Here is a 14,062-nt window from a genome sequence, read left to right as displayed (position 1 = left end):
AATGGCATCGTTTTCAATATGAAAAATATTTTTTTTGTCAAAAAATTGCAAAATTTTTCAAAAAAGATACTCCCATTTCCTTTAAGTTTTCGCAAACTTTGGCCGTCAAAGCATTATCATTTCTTTCCATTTTCACAAAGTCGAGGTATTAAGAAAAGTTTTAAGTGCTAATTTGGCTAATTTCGATATCAAACAACACCGTTATCTTAAGACCAAAATGGCCAATTTTTTTACTAAACTTCAAAAGTTTCTCACTGGAAAAAAAGTTCCACGGGGATTTTTTCGCTTTTTTTGAACTTAAATGAAAGCTTAAAATGTTCCCAACATTTTAAGGTATGTCTCGCCATATCCTAGCCATAAATGAGATCGTAGCGATCAAAATACTGAAAAAAGTCAATTTTCAAGTAGTGCTATATTCATTGCTAAAAAACAAGTATTACGTCACATTTTATTGCAAAGATGTTAAATAAACTTTTATTTGGTAACACTTCTTCTACAAAACACAAAAAGAATCATGGAAATATCTCTATTCTATTCCATTTTATGGAACCGGCAATAAAAAAGTCAATTTTTCAAAAAAGTCGAATTTCCCAAATTTTGTTTTTGTTGTCCTAATTGCACATGACACACTATAGCCATATTTACGCAACATACCTTATCGTAAAGGAAATTTTCATACCTTTCCAACGATGTATAAAACATTTCTCAACTCGGATTCTATCTACTCTAAAATTCATTTACACTTCATTAAACTCTATATAAAAATGTCTATTTGTGAAATGGAACCTTATATGGGGCCTACACTAAAACATTGATAGATTTGCCCAGGGTTTACAATACAAATGTGTTAGAATAAAAAAAGGTCTCCTGCCAAAGTTTAAAAAAATTGGAATAAAAATATGTGTTTTAGAGCGAAAACACTTCGCATCGGCGTGCGTTTGTATAGTACCTACATCTATTTTTAATGTAAGCTGATGATTTTTGAATAAAAAGTAACCTAGAAATATACCTGCATATATATATATATTTGTGTTAAGATTTGATGCAGACAAATGTTACCTGTTTCGCTATGTCGAATTCCCAGGAAATCCACCGTATCAATGAATGTGAAAAAACCTACCCATAAAAAATTCATTGTCATTTTTTTTAACCAAATTCGAGTCCAGGTAAATAATTATAGAAGAGTAAGTAAAAAGAGGCACTTTGGACCCCTTTTTACGATTGCGTCTGATACCTGAAATGGGTCATTAATTGTGAATATATTGCATAAATATTTGAACAAAATCCAAATTTTCTTCATTATATTTTGTAGAGGCGTAAAGGACATTTATAAGTTATGGAAGTCATACTGAAGTATTCCACTCTTTCGAAAATTGTATGGGACATCAAAAATGATTCCAAATCATACACGGAGTCATTTAAGGAACTTGTTTACACTTTGGACCACATATATGGAATAAGGCTAAATAAAGACGCTTTAGACAAACTTGAAAAATTCTACAAATCATTTGAGAGAAGGTTGCCAGAATGTTCATTCGCAAAAATCAAGTTTTTCAAAATGTATGAGAAGTGGCTGAAATCGGATCTACTTATTGAAATTAAACCGCTGATTCCCGGCCGGCCTAGCAAAGCATACGACGAAGTTACGGAGAAAACCAAAAAGAAAAAACAAGAGGAACTATTGGCGGCACATCCGCCAAATTTAATAAAAGATACGTTCAAAACAGCATTGTTAAAAACACAACCAAAAAATGTTGGACGAATTGTCGATGTTTTACCATTAGCATCTCCGAAAAGGGTAAAGAGAATGGTAGAAAGTATTCCAACTCCAAAATCGACTACAGAATTCACGGAGGAAGATGCACTGGCCCTGATTTTGAACCTAGGCCTCTCAAGAAACAAATACTCAACAATGAGGAAGGCTCTTCGTGAAAAAGGATGGGGTTGTTTACCCTCAAAACATAAATTGTACAACACCAGGACGAAAATGGTGCCATCAAATATATACGTGGACGAATTAAAAGCAAGAGTGAAACTTGCTGATCTTGTTGAAAATACAGCTGTTAGAATTATTTCTAATTTTACTGAAGAACAGTTGAACACATGTAATAATTCCGAAGTGGTTTTGATCAGCAAATGGGGTTGTGATGGATCATCTGGATTTTCCGAATATAAGCAACAAACAGAAATAGATACCAACTTCGCATCAATTTTCATGGCATCATTAGTACCATTGAGAATGAGATTGTACAAGGACCAATCTTCATCATCGAAAGAAAATGCATTTCAAGATATATGGATAAATAGAACACCTGGGTCAAAATATTTATGTCGCCCAATTCGGTTTGAGTATACAAAGGAAGACCGGAACACAACACGATCTTTGGTGAACGAAATAAAGGAAGAAATTGCTGCATTACCCATGATTGTTATAAACCAATTGGGAAGAAATATAAAAGTTTCGTTTCAACTACAACTCACTATGATCGATGGAAAGGTGGCAAACGCATTAACTGGCGTTATGTCCAATTGGAGATGCAATATTTGTGGCAAGAAGAATGGGCAATTCGAGGACAAGTCTGATGAAAATTTAGTAAACGAAAATGCGCTCAATTTCGGTATTTCGCCCCTGCACTGTAGAATTCGATTCATGGAGTATTGTTTGCATTTATCGTATGACCTTAAATATCGGACTAGCCCTGGAAACCGCGATGTCTCTGCTAGAAACAACCAAGATCTTCACAAAATGAGGCAGGAAGAGAAGAATCGAATCCAGTTGGAGTTTAAACAAAAGGGACTTATAATAGATAAACCTCTTTACGGATACGGAAGCACAAATGATGGCAACTCGGCAAGGCGGTTTTTTTAGGACCCCGTATCGACATCTAAAATAACCGGTCTTGATGAACACTTGCTAAGACGATTCAAAGTGATTTTGGCTGTAATCAATAGCAAAAAGATGATAAATTCAACCAAATTTGAAGCTTATAGTAATGACACAAAAAACATTTTATCTGATTTATATTCGTGGAAAGCTTTAACACCGACAGTACATAAAGTCTTACATCATGGCAAGGAAATTGTGGAATACAACATACTTCCGTTAGGAGAACTTACAGAAGAAGCTCAGGAATCCCGTAATAGAGATGTTAAACAGTTCCGGCTTTTCAATACCCGAAAGAGCACCAAATTTAACCAAAATTATGATTTACTTCAATATTTATTGTTATCGTCTGATCCGGTACTATACAGCATCAGAACTAAATGGCTACCAAAAATATGTGACGATATAGATAAGGACGATCCCGATGCCATTCAAATTAAAGAGCTTTTAAATTTTGATACCTTAGATTATTTGGTAGAGAATAAAATCAAATAATACAAAACTAAAATGCTTTTTTATTTTGGGAGTAGCTAATATACATATAAACGCACGCCGATGCGAAGTGTTTTCGCTCTAAAACACATATTTTTATTCCAATTTTTTTAAACTTTGGCAGGAGACCTTTTTTTATTCTAACACATTTGTATTGTAAACCCTGGGCAAATCTATCAATGTTTTAGTGTAGGCCCCATATAAGGTTCCATTTCACAAATAGACATTTTTATATAGAGTTTAATGAAGTGTAAATGAATTTTAGAGTAGATAGAATCCGAGTTGAGAAATGTTTTATACATCGTTGGAAAGGTATGAAAATTTCCTTTACGATAAGGTATGTTGCGTAAATATGGCTATAGTGTGTCATGTGCAATTAGGACAACAAAAACAAAATTTGGGAAATTCGACTTTTTTGAAAAATTGACTTTTTTATTGCCGGTTCCATAAAATGGAATAGAATAGAGATATTTCCATGATTCTTTTTGTGTTTTGTAGAAGAAGTGTTACCAAATAAAAGTTTATTTAACATCTTTGCAATAAAATGTGACGTAATACTTGTTTTTTAGCAATGAATATAGCACTACTTGAAAATTGACTTTTTTCAGTATTTTGATCGCTACGATCTCATTTATGGCTAGGATATGGCGAGACATACCTTAAAATGTTGGGAACATTTTAAGCTTTCATTTAAGTTCAAAAAAAGCGAAAAAATCCCCGTGGAACTTTTTTTCCAGTGAGAAACTTTTGAAGTTTAGTAAAAAAATTGGCCATTTTGGTCTTAAGATAACGGTGTTGTTTGATATCGAAATTAGCCAAATTAGCACTTAAAACTTTTCTTAATACCTCGACTTTGTGAAAATGGAAAGAAATGATAATGCTTTGACGGCCAAAGTTTGCGAAAACTTAAAGGAAATGGGAGTATCTTTTTTGAAAAATTTTGCAATTTTTTGACAAAAAAAATATTTTTCATATTGAAAACGATGCCATTTTTAAACCGCCAAAGATATTCACGTGATTCCTTTTGTATTTTATGCACACATATGCTGGCATAATTTGTGTGAAGTATGAAGTTTATAGCTTTAAAATTGACGGAGTTATTAAAAAAACACTGAAAAAAACCAAGGCCAAATTTTCATATTTTAAAATTAAACAATTCATAACTCCTTAACAGTACACGATGGCATGGTACTTTATGCATAAGTTTTTTAGATCTTGTCAAGCTCTTTCTCTAGAGTCCTAAATCATGTAAATCGGTTGAGTAGATCAAAAGTTATGGCCCCCAGAAGCTTGGAGAAGTCAAAAGTGGTCAACTTTCACACCCTGTAGCTCACCCTGTATTAAAGATATGGACCAACAACAGCACTTTTCTGAAAGCCTATGTCCTCCTCTACAAATGTCTAGAACATTTTGTATGGCTAAAATCAACAGATAAAAAGTTGTAGACTTATTTCCAATTTTTTTGCCATTTGGCCCACTGTGCGCCGTCTATCAGACCACAACATCATTTAGCATTATAGGTCTGACAACTGTTGTATGTACCCAATGCATGACACGCGGTCTAAACCCCAACTTTTGCCAATGACTCTCTTGCATGTATATAGGGCAAAAGTTGCTTTTCTTGCCCTTTCCAAAATGTTGGATTTGAAGTTCCATTTCCTGTCCAGCAAAGCACCCAAGTATTTTGCTCTTTCTGCAAATGGAACATTCTCTCCAGACAAGGCGGCAGGTTCCACTGTAGGCAACTTGTATCTTCTGCTGAAAAGAACTTGCTTTCGGAATGAATATTACCATCGGTCCCTCCATCCCACAGGTATATATGACATTATGATACAAGCAGAGTGTATCTCTCTAAGCCAGGACACCAGTCAATCAGACACATCCTGTAATTCAACCGGTGATACATCATCAGGGCCTGGCGACTTAATAGAATCGAAACTTCTTTTTGCCCCAAGGATTTTCGGCTGACACACAATTTCCCCAAAAACTTCCGACGAATGCACACCAGTGGCAACCTCTTCTGGCGCCACGTTGTCCGTTGGAGAATTTCCCGGTCAATGTGTATCAACGAGTAGTTCTAGTGTTTCCGCACTGGACGTTGTTCAAATATTCTCTGACTTCTGAATATACCCCACCGTAATAGGTCTCGAGGACAGAATCTTCCTTGGCCTAGAGGACAAGACTTTGATACTCCTTCCTAAAATCTTATATATAACAAGTAAAAGCGTGCTAAGTTCGGCCGGGCCGAATCTTATATACCCTCCACCATGGATCGCATTGTCGAGTTCTTTTCCCGGCATCTCTTCTTAGGCAAAAAAAAAAAGTTAAAGGAAAGGTTTGCTCTGCTATTAGAGCGATATCAGGATATGGTCCGGTTTGGACCACAATTAAATTATATGTTGGAGACCTGTGTAATATGTCAACCAATTCGAATAAGAATTGCGCCCTTTGGAGGCTCAAGAAGTAAAATAGAGAGATCGATTTATATGGTAGCTGTATCGGGCTATAGACCGATTCAGACCATAATAAACACGAATGTTGATGGTCATGAGAGTACCGTACAAAATTTCAGGCAAATCGGATAAGAATTGCGACTTCTAGAGGCTCAAGAAGTCAATATTCCAGATCGGTTTATATGGCAGCTATATCAGGTTATGACCTGATTTGAACCTTATTTGACATAGTTGTTAAAAGTAACAATAAAAAACATCTTGCAAAATTTCAGCCAAATCGGATAGGAATTGCGCCCTCTGTGTCATACTTGGCACAGTTGTTGTATATCGTAACAAAACACGTCGTGCAAAATTTCATCCCAATCGGATAAGAATTGCGCACTCTAGAGGCTCAAGAAGTTAAGACCCAAGATCGGTTTATATGGCAGCTATATCAAAACATGGACCGATATGGCCCATTTACAATACCAACCGACCTACACTAATAAGAAGTATTTGTGCAAAATTTCAAGCGGCAAGCTTTACTCCTTCGGAAGTTAGCGTGCTTTCGACAGACAGACGGACGGACGGACGGACATGGCTAAATCGACATAAAATGTCACGACGATCAAGAATACTTTATGGGGTCTCAGACGAATATTTCGAGTAGTTACAAACACAATGACGAAATTAGTATATATCCTATGGTGAAGGGTATAAAAATCAATTTGTGTTTGTTTGTATGTTTGTGCGTTCCTTATAGACTCAGACAGCTAAACCGATTTTATTGAAATTTTCACAAATGGTGCATAATGACCCCGTGGGGAAAATAGGATACTAAATTTTTTGATAATTAGGGTAAGGGGAAGGGTCTCTTATGTCCGTGGTCCCAAATGTGGGACCACGTTTCTGGGGGTCCGCCCCTTTCCCAAAACACCCCCCAAAACAGGACTTATTTACTGACCATGGGAATAGGGGGCTTAAATAAAAGGTATTTGAATGCAGAATACGAATCTGATATCCAAATATGGGACCAAATGTTTGGGGAGCCGCCTCTCACCAAAAACATCCCCCAAAGGGGACAAATTTACGACTATTGCAATATGAGGCTCAAATAAGAGGGTTTTTAAAGTGGAACAAGAATCCGATATATATTTTCAATGCCCCCAAGCCGGTTATGTTTGCCGACTATGGAAATATGGGGTATGTGGGAGTAGACCACGTATCTGATATCAACATTAGGAGCCAAATGTCTAGCGGACGTCCCACCACCATAACAAATAAGACGTATTTGCTCACCAAGACAATTTGGGTCTTAAAGAGAGTGGAACTAAATATTCACAGTTTTTAGGGCCAATACCCCAAACCAGAAATATTTGCTGACATTTGCAATAAGGAGTTTAAATAAGATTAGAAAACAAATTTGATATCCAATTTTGAGGGCAATGGCAATATGGGGTTCAAATAAATGATATTAAATATATGAGAATAGAGCACGTTGCTGATATATTTTCAAGGCTTAGAATTTGGGGGACCACCCCACTCCCCAAAACACCACTAAATCGGGCATATTTACCGAACATGACAATGTGGGGCTTAAATGAAAGGTATTGGGGGTAGAGCAAGAATTGATACCCATTTCCGGGACCAATTTTCTGGGGGTCTACCCCTTTCCCAAAATACCCCACAAACAGCAATTTTTTAGTGACCACCGCAATATGGGGCTCAAATAAAGGTATTTGGGAGTAGAATAAGAATTAGATATCCAAATGTAGGATTATCTCCTTTCCAAAACACCCCCAAAGGGGAAAAATTTTTCTACCATGCTCAAATGAAAGGTATTTTAGATTAGAAAACGAATTTGATAACCTATTTTGGGGCCTCTTAAGCCAATGGCAATTTGGGGTTTAAATAAATGGTATTTGAGTGAAGAGCACGATGCTAATATTTTTCAGGGCCAAGTATCTGGGGGACCACGTCTCCCCCGAAAACACCACTAAATCAGACATCATGAGAATATCGGGCTGAAATGAAGTATTTCAAGAATGGAGTACACCTTACATCCAGAGATCATATGGGATTCAGATAAAGGCACTTTTTATTGTTAAACTGTTAGTCAAGCGATATACTATTTTCGTAGCATGGTATTTCACTAAAAGATCTTTAATTGTTGAAAATAAATGTTACAAGGAAACTTTTGTTCCATATAAAGTAAAAGAAGGCGCAGGGAAGCGGGCCCGGGTCAGCTTGTAATATATAATTGTAAGCCACATTCCTTATATAACACTACGACCGAGATATTGATTGAATTTTTTTTGGGAAATATTGGGACACAGGGTCTGTTTAATAAGCCGATGTGCTATCTACTGATCTATGGTACATCGAAACATGACGTCATCAAAAGCCTAATATGTGTTTGAAATCGGCTTGATTTTGATTTGTATTATCTTCCTTATACTTGTGCAGAGCCATGATAGCTTATAGAAGGTGCTTTTGAACGAAGTGAATTTGTAAATTGAAAATGACTCGACACAAAGGTCTTATGTAAGATCTCTTCTCATACTTTTCCAGTAAAAATTTGGCGGTACAAATTTGCAGGAGAGTTAGAACAGCCTTTACTCTCATTTTCTAATTATTTGAGTTGAAAGACGGTTTTCATAAAACAGCTATTCGATGCTGCAAATTTCTGCTGGGAAAAATCCTCTAGTAGACATTTGCAAACTCTTAATTACCAAATTCTCTAAATTTTGCTCCCTCTCACACACTCTCTAGCTTTTTTCTGCTGGCAAATTAAGTACGCGAACGACTAGTAACAATTTGTGTAAATTGCACAAATTTTCGAGTAAACGAACACACTTATAATGGCAAATTTGGAAGGACGTTTAAAGTGTGTTTGAGGTTGGATTACAGACCTTATGGAAGGATGCTAAATATGGGTTCTTCTCAAGTTTTCAGCTAAAGTGATAAAGATCTGGCCAATACGTAGCACACAAAATCAACCAATAACGAAATTAACAAAGATGCTCAACTGATTTAAGGAAATACCACATTCAAGATTTGTATAAAAGAACTAGAAAGTTATAAAAAAGATTCAAAAGTTTTTATTTTAATGTTAGCCTATGTTTGAGGATAAATAACATTATGCGGTTCATGGAGTGTCAATACTCTGCATCGTATTTTAGTACAACAACAGATAAGTCTTTCTTTTCACACAGATAACTGACATGATAAGGGTGTGTACACCACATCCTTTTTTGTAACTTTGTTATTTAACAATAATAAAGGCTCTCGTTCAAAGCCGACGAATGAAATGATTTTCGTTGAGATATAAATGCATATACAGCCCGAATCACTATGTCCTTTAAGTTATTTGTCTTTCTTCGCTATTACAGGTCGGTTCGTGGGTAGTCCTTTTAAAGTGCTTGTAATTTCGATTGAACAAATTTTATTACAGAGCAATTATCTATTGTATAAATAATTTTTTTCTCTTATAACAGAACAAGGATTTTGATTGAACAAAGAATTTGCCATTTTTAATTTTGAGATTTGCAAAATTTCACTGTGTGTTCAATTTGTGAACAATGCGTAGTGACAAAGAGTTTACCCAAACTAATATTACAGATTAATAACTTTATTGGCAGGCCATTCTATTGAATATGGACCAAAGCTTGACTAAATCGTATTTTTTTATTTTAAATTACACAGGTCAGAACGGTTTTGTTGTATGGAATACCCATTGTGTCTCTATACATCGATGGTCTCGAACGATTGTGTTTGGCTCAAATTTCTAACATATTACTGAAAAAATTCAGTTATAATGAAATACACAATAGACGCGTAGCACTGGGGATAACGTGTGTCCAGTGCACGCCAGTGCAGTTAGAAATTTTGCGTAGAGCAGGCGCCATGCCAATAAGCTCCCGTCGCTGTGGTATGATTACTAGACGAGAAGCTGAGCGATTGTGTAAAAGTTTCATAGGCGACAACAGCCCCCCTCGACTTCCGAAAGACTTTGCCTTTAATGTTCATCACAACTGTGCTTGGGGTTGTCGAGGTTGGTTTATACCGACCCGCTACAATTCGTCGAGAGCCAAGTGTATAAAATGTCAATATTGTAATATTTTCTTTTCACCCAATAAATTTATATTTCATTCGCACCAAACGGAGTCCTCTGGAAAATATATACAACCCATTGCGGCTAACTTCAACTCGTGGCGTCGGCATTTAATGCTAACTGGGAAGCCAACGGTGGAGCTGGCCTATATTTGGGAAGATGTAAAAGCCATGTTTAATGGGGGAACTCGTAAACGCTACTCCCCAACTACATCATCACCAATGGCAAACAGTGGACTGTGTTCTGAGAACAAAAAACAGAACATTGATATTGAAAATGATAAAAGGACTGTCGAAAAGCAGTATAACTGCAGCAATCTAAGTCCGGCGCCAATTCCTGGCGAACTTATATCCGTATCGGAAATAAACGCTAGAAGCACAAATTTTGTAAATGACTTTTCTAGTGTTTCAGACTGCATTCCCAGTGTACATCCCAACACAACTGTTAACACTGCATCAGATGAAAAGATGCTAAAATGGATCTATGGAGACTCAAATATGAATACGAAAATAGTGCCAGTGGACTACATGCTTATGATGAACTACATGTGCCATTATGGTTCCAATAACTCTCATGTTATTAATTATTCCCGACAAACTAAAATAAATGAACCGATTCGACAGTATGTGGTACATAAGAACTACTTCGAGGAAGCCCCGTCTATTAACGGCGATGGTAAAAAAATTGTTTCAAGCAGTTTCTCTAAAATGTTTTCAGCTTTCAAGCCTATTATAAAACCCAAAAATTCTATAGAATCTGTTGATTCTTCAGCAGTGAAGAGACCAATGAGTTTTCCATTGTTCTGTCTAAATGTTTCAGCTCCCCAGGTTATTAGCTATGATCAACACGACAAAAATGCTAGCCTAACTGATTCCGAAATGTGTGAACCCTCTATGTGTGAAAATTCTTCCAGCCAAAGCTACGACGACATTGCTAACATCGCAAAGGACGATGTTGTCATTGATATTGAAAATTCAGAAGATGATATGACTTCTATGTGCAAACTTAACAATAAGTATACCAATAATACACTTAAGACTTACATTCCAGACAACGCCGATGTCAACATTAATGATGTTTACATAGATGTTGTGGCTTATAATAATGAAGAGGACAGAGTTTAACTATTTAGGATGTAAAATTAATACTAACAGAATAAAAACATATTGTGAACTTCGCAGCGAATTCAAATCGTATTATATAAATAAACATATATTGAATATACATACATACTCTTATTGATAATTATATTTTTCCCCTACTGTTTTATAAGTGGTACGTGTAAAATGCTCTCAATATAATATCGTATACATTTATATTATATTCAATAAACTTATCTTCTTACAAAAAAAAAAAAAAATTGTCAGACTATGCGTTATTTTAATGTCTACCCACTTTAGATTTGCTTGTAACTTTGGGCAAAGAGTTGATGACGGTAAGCTAAATACTTATGATACAGTGTCTTGGATGGAAACCCATTATGAGGTGTGAATTTTATAAAATGCTCAGACTTTGTGCATTCCACTATTCCACTTTGTCAGCAACTTGAAATATCGATCTATCCGTCCGTGTACTGAAATCTCAATAGAGCTCTAGCTGATAAATCCTTTGGCTTAAATTCCGCACAAATACTTTTTAAAAGTGTTGTTAAAGACTAAAACTCATAAAGTTAGAATTTGAATATTGACTTCATATAAAACCATTCTTCTCAATTTTTGCCCAATTGGGCTGAAAGTTATTATGTAACCGTTGAGAGGAGCAGACATGTTTTCTTTTCACTCCTCACCATTTCGGGAAAGGTAGTACCTATTACGGAAAAATTGTAAAGCCTTTCAAGAGTAGGACCCCACAAGACCCATCAGCTGCGGTAGTGGCATCAGACCGTGTTTTCGATTCAGATTTAGAGAGCGATAGTGTCAATGAAAGAGTCATCATCTGACAAGGACAAATACTTAGATGTGATCTTGGACAGAAAACTGAATTGGAAGTGTCACAGACGGGTCCTGAATCTGAAGATTGTCCACTGGCTCTACAGGAGTGTAATTAAACCAATAATTACGTACTCCTGTGTGGTTTGGTGGATTGTGATGGTGGAGCAAAGGTGCAATGTCCAATGGGCCAAAAGGCAAATAAATTGGAAATAAGTGTACACATTTTTATCTGTCGATCTTAGCGGTACAAAAATTCTAGACATTTGTAGATGCTTTCATATCTACAAGCTTATAAAATGCATATTTTTTTTTAAGATGAGGTTGAAACTTGGAATAGAGTTTTTTGACAAATACACAACTGTGCCGAACATAGACCAGATCGGTGTAGGTCCCATACAAATACACCACCGATTTTTGCTCTGGAAACCATTGGAACCCTCGTGGTGTTCTGCGATATCCCGCTCAGACCCGCCTACCGTTGGACTAAACCTAACAGCGAACAGCACTCATAGATATAAGAGAAGTCTTTCTGCTGGCATGTTCTTGGAGAAATGGAAAAACGATGGAGAGAATGACTAGACAAAGATTTCTCGAAACACAGTGTTGGAATTGAAGAAGTCCAGAAGATAAATGCGCCAAGTTTTCTAAAATTTTCTCCCCCTTACCCTAATTTTCAGAAACGTCAGATCTCGGAGATGGGTGGTGCTATTTAAGCGAAATTTTGTGTGCTCTGATATTGTACCCTATATAAATTGGTATCCAAATTTCGGATGGGGTACCTAGGGGGGCTGCCCCACCCTAAAACCTACCAAACATATATTTAGACCAATCACGACAATATGGGACTCAAATGAAAGGTATTTAGGATAAGAAAACGCATCTGATATACAATTGTTGGACCAAGTGCTAGGGGGACCACCCCAAGCACCAAAACAACCCTAAATCGGACATATTTACTGTTTCTGGGTGTCCACCCCTTTCCCAAAACACCCCCCAAACAGGACTTATTTACTGACCATGGGAATATGGGGCTTAAATAAAAGGAATTTGAATGCAGAATACGAATCTGATATCCAAATATGGGACCAAATGTTTAGGGGCCCGCCGGTTATGTTTGCCGACCATGGAAATATGAAGCTCAAATTAAAGGTATGTGGGAGTAGACCACGTATCTGATATCAACATAAGGAGCCAACTGTCTAGCGGACGTCCCACCAAAATAAACACCCCCAAATAGGACGTATTGGGTTGCCCAAAAAGTAGAAGTAGTAGTAGTTCATATAGTCGGCGTCATGGGAGAACCCGTCGTACAAACTTTCAGGCAAATCGGATAAGAATTGCGACCTCTAGAGGCTCAAAAAGTCAATATCCCTGATCGGTTTATATGGCAGCTATATCAGGTTATGAACCGATTTGAACCTTATTTGACATAGTTGTTAAAAGTAACAATAAAAAACGACTTGCAAAATTTCAGCCAAATCGGATAGGAATTGCGCCCTCTATAAGCCCAGATCTGTTTTTATGACAGCTATATCAGGTTATGAACCGATTTGAACCATACTTGGCACAGTTGTTGGATATCATAACAAAATACTACGTGCAAAAATTCATTCAAATCGGATGAGAATTGCGCACTCTAGAGGCTCAAGAAATCAGGACCCATGATCGGTTTATATGACAGCTATATCAGGTTAAATACCGATTTGAACCATACTTGGCGCAGTTGTTGGATATCATAACAAAACACGTCGTGCAAAATTTCATCCCAATCGGATAAGAATTGCGCACTCTAGAGGCTCAAGGAGTCAAGACCCAAGATCGGTTTATATGGCAGCTATATCAAAACATGGACCGATATGGCCCATTTACAATACCAACCGACCTACACTAATAAGAAGTATTTGTGCAAAATTTCAAGCGGCTAGCTTTACACCTTCGGAAGTTAGCGTGCTTTCGACAGACAGACGGACGGACATGGCTAGATCGACATAAAATGTCACGACGATCAAGAATATATATACTTCATGGGGTCTCAGACGAATATTTCAAGTAGTTACAAACAGAATGACGAAATTAGTGGATATACACCTAAGCCAATAATCGGATTGTTGTGCGCTCTAAAAACTATAAAATAACATCTAAAAAGAAAATTTTAAGTTAGGAATTCCGTGCTACTTACAAAACCCTTAATTGTTTTCAATACCACTCC

At 36.6% G+C, this 14,062-nt stretch overlaps 1 protein-coding gene across 1 annotated transcript; it reads left to right on the top strand.

Moving 5' to 3' along the window:
• Positions 1-9,504: 9,504 nt before the first annotated feature.
• Positions 9,505-11,217, top strand: LOC106093986 (uncharacterized; the record flags this gene model as incomplete). The annotated part of the gene is made up of 1 exon (XM_013261154.2): positions 9,505-11,217. A coding segment is annotated over one exon (1,542 nt), but the record flags the coding sequence as incomplete, so codon positions are not given.
• Positions 11,218-14,062: the final 2,845 nt, after the last annotated feature.

This window comes from Stomoxys calcitrans, chromosome 1 (assembly GCF_963082655.1).
Source record: "Stomoxys calcitrans chromosome 1, idStoCalc2.1, whole genome shotgun sequence".
NCBI classification, from domain to species: domain Eukaryota; kingdom Metazoa; phylum Arthropoda; class Insecta; order Diptera; family Muscidae; genus Stomoxys; species Stomoxys calcitrans.
The sequence above is the reverse complement of the archived record's forward strand: the minus strand, read 5'-3'. Positions and strand labels throughout refer to the sequence as shown.